The sequence below is a fragment of the Octopus bimaculoides genome, chromosome 12 (assembly GCF_001194135.2).
Source record: "Octopus bimaculoides isolate UCB-OBI-ISO-001 chromosome 12, ASM119413v2, whole genome shotgun sequence".
Taxonomy (NCBI): Eukaryota; Metazoa; Mollusca; class Cephalopoda; order Octopoda; family Octopodidae; genus Octopus; species Octopus bimaculoides.
In genome coordinates this window covers 57,596,097-57,599,891 of record NC_068992.1, presented here as the reverse complement: position 1 = coordinate 57,599,891, position 3,795 = coordinate 57,596,097, and the positions used below count along the sequence as shown (strand labels likewise).

The window sequence follows — 3,795 nt, the reverse complement described above, 5'->3', positions numbered from 1 at the left end:
ATATATATATATATGTATATATATATATCACCATCATCATCGTTTAACTAGCATGGAAAGCGGATGTTAAACAATGATGATGATGATATATATATATACATATATGTGTGTGTATACAAAAATTATACATGATGGGAAAAGTCACTAAGTGGTTTTCCAACACACTAGAAATAGTAGTTAAATCCCAAACCATGGAAAACCTAATTCTTATTTTAGCACGTTTAAGAATTAGTATTTTCATGATTTAGGATTTAATTCCTATTTATAACGTTCTGGAAAACCACTTAATGGTTTTTCCCTTCGTGTATAATTTTTATACACACATATGATATGATAATATTTGTATTTGTAGTCAATGCACATTTTTAAAGATCTCTCATTACAGGAATGTCCATAATTATTCAAAGAAATTTTCTTTTGTCAGAATTGACATAATCCATGAAGAGACAAGGATATTCCTCAGAGCATTAGAGCATTGAAACACACTGATACCATTTCTTTGTGTATTCCTCAGATCAATTTGACTCCTCTATCCTTCACCGTTATTTCAAATCATTTATACAAACTGGAATCTCAGCATTTAGCTGCAATATGGATAGGGCCATTATGAAATTCCGTAGCGTTTTAGCTGTGTAACCAACCAAAATGTTTAGTTTTTTTTCCATTGAAGTTCTCAACTCCCTTTACTAAAATACTTATCTTGATTTCACTCTTATTTTGTGCAGTTCATTTTTGGACCAGCGTTTTGACTACTCACGATTATTTTGTAATGATCAGAGGTAATGTACAAATGCATGTTTCAGGGCTCCTCACCTCAAATTCCAAATTTGGTATTCTTTTTGAAACTTCTAGAACATTAATATTCTATTACTTAACTTATGTATGTGTGTATGTATGTGGGTGCATATATGTGTGTATGATTAACTCCCATGCTGCATTTTCTATACCTTGCAGAATTTCAGTTAACTGATTTTATTAAAGTTATTTCCCTTGTTTCCAATTTCAGAATTTATGCAAAAGAGTTATTTCCTATGTCAACTGTTTTTGAAACTTACAGAAAGGTTTTGCCTGCTAATTGCAAGGACAATCTCAATGTGTATGTATGTGCGTGTATGTGTATGGGTGGTAACTGTAAATTCTTTTGTTTTTTTTTTATTTTTGAGTGGTGGTGGTGGTGGGTAACATGATGAAAAGCATCCTTCTTAAGCCCTATGGACTCATAAGGTTCAGGTTCCAAGTTACCCAGTTTATGTGTGTGTGTATATATATATGTATATATATATATATGTGTGTGTGTGTGTATATATATATATATATATATATATATATATATATAAAACCCTTGGTTGGGATGTTGGCCCATTGCAGGATTACATGTTTTTGCCAGCTGGGTGGTCTGGAGCAACATGAAATGAAGTGTTTTACTTGAGAACACAATGAGTCTTCCCATCCAGGAATTGAAACCACAACTTTACAATCATGAGTCCAAAAAACCTTACCCATTAGGACCCCCCCACCACAGGTAACAATACCAACAGCTTTTTATATTGCACATCATTTTGATTGTGTTGCATCAGTAAGTGTATGTAGGTATCCATAGGTGTATGCTAATTCTGCAGCTGTGAATTACTGAACAGCTAATTGGTTGAACCCCCACATACAGGCACATCTTCGATTTACCAATAGTCTTGGTTCCAAAACCCATTCCGGTTTACTTGTTTTTCCAAACCAGGTGTGGTTACTTTGGCCACCTTGGTCGACACATTCTAAAGGAAACAAATATTAAATTTACTTACATAAGCGTGGCTGTGTGGTATGAAGCCTGCTTTCCAACCACACGGTTCCAGATTCAGTCCCACTGACAAGAATCTTCTACTATAGCCTCAGGCTAACCAAAGTCTTGTGAGTGGATTCGGTAGATGGAAACTTAAAGAAGCCTGTTGTGTGTGTGTATGTATATATATATATATATATATATATGTATGTGTGTGTATGTATGTATGTATGTATGTATGTATGCGTGCCCGTAACACATTAAAGCTAACTTCAGTCATGACAGGCCATGAGATTGCACCTAGAATGTTACCCTCCGATGCACACGTCCAAGTAAAGTTGTTTATGGAAGACCAGCTACCGATGTTATTCAAGGGAATGGCAAAGGCTGATACAACTTGGCATCAGTGACGTCGCAACTCATTTCTACAGCTGACTGAACTGGAGCAACGTGAAATATAGTGTCTTGCTCAAGAACACAACACGCAGCCCGGTCCGGGATTTGAACTCACAACCTCACGGTCGCAAGCTTGACGCTCTAACCATTGAGCCATGCGTCTTCACACACACAAACACACACATGATGTCCTTCTTTATTTGTTGTAGATGGTGTTGGTATCTGCTACACCTAGAATGTTCTCATCTAAGGTACAGGTCTAGGCAAATGTGAAATAAAGTGTCTTGCTCAAGAACACAACTCACAGCCCAGCCCGAGAATCAAACTCGCTACCTCGTGATAGTGAGCTCAACGCTCCACCCACCAAGCCATGTGCCTTCCTATAAACTTTACCACTAGATTAATACTGTACTGTTTAAGGTACCAGCAAACTAGTCAGGTAACTATAAGGATTTGAAGATCCTGCTTGTTAACGAGTGTGGATTATTGAAGGTTTCTGAGTCCTGAAAGTTGGTATTGTGCCTGTATAATTCTGTTAAAGACTTAAAACATATTTAGCCATTCAGGTTCTCAAACCATTTCCCCTGTTTAGTGTATAAAAGAAGAATGGTTCCGTACTTTGACTGTGTTGAAGTAGAAAGGTGTGCAAAGTTGCAGGTAAATTTAGCAAAGAGTAAAGTCGTTCAGGATATTATTGTCAAGACTTAATTGCTTTCTGCGTGGTATGAGTGGTTATTATTTAAACTATTCCATCGTTCACAAGGTCATTGAGGACTCACATGCACATACACACAATCCCACATGTGCACACATACATGCACACAGTCACACTCCCAGTCATTCTGAATATGAATTATTTTCTCAGAGTGACACAACACTTACGCACACACACACACACACACACACAAAATCTTTGACATGTATTCAAACACAGACACACACACACACACACACACACACACACAGAACAGGAAATATATTCTCATATCCTTGCTGACATGCTTGTATAAACACACACAACACACGTGTACATACGCACTCACACATACACACACAGTTGCAATATTTTTGATCATTGTTCTTCTCAACTAAGTCTGACCTGGGACTAAACAGCAACAGCAACAACACCTGCTGATGTTGATGAACCAATAGGCGACCTGGTTACTCCTGCTAGAAACAACAACCAAGTTTTCCTCTGTTCCTACTCCACCTTCTTTAAAAGGCGGACACATTAAATATGTTATCACATATCCTTTCAAAGACAGGATAGTCAAGGCTGGAGAGCCTTCAATCATAAATCTAATTGATTTTGGTTGGCCTAGGGTTAAATAATAGCAGCAACAATACATTTTTTTGAAAAACATATTTGAATATATTTTTTATAAAAAAAGACATTCAGGAAAAACATATATAGGCACAGGCATGATGGTGCGGTTAAAAAGGTCACCTTTGCAACCTCGTCGTTTTGGGTTCAATCCCACTGTGTGACTCCTGGGGTGAGTGTCTTTTACAGTAACCCTGGGCTCCAAAATGGAGACAAACACCATTCCTCTATCTGATTAGATATTAGGATGTTTTTAACACGAAACGAATGGTAGCCATATTATATATATATATATATATAT

At 36.9% G+C, this 3,795-nt stretch overlaps 1 protein-coding gene across 12 annotated transcripts in view; it reads left to right on the top strand.

Moving 5' to 3' along the window:
• Nucleotides 1-3,795, top strand: part of LOC106868187 (unconventional myosin-IXAa) — a 213,418-nt gene that overhangs the window by 118,373 nt on the left and 91,250 nt on the right. For 9 of the 12 annotated variants that reach the window (XM_052972194.1, XM_052972200.1, XM_052972199.1 and 6 more), the window contains one exon: nucleotides 726-779. The exons of the other annotated variants lie outside the window; for them this stretch is intronic. In XM_052972194.1, coding sequence (XP_052828154.1) covers nucleotides 726-779 — 54 coding nt within the window. The remainder of the gene's footprint in view (nucleotides 1-725; nucleotides 780-3,795) is intronic. 12 annotated transcript variants of the gene reach the window in all.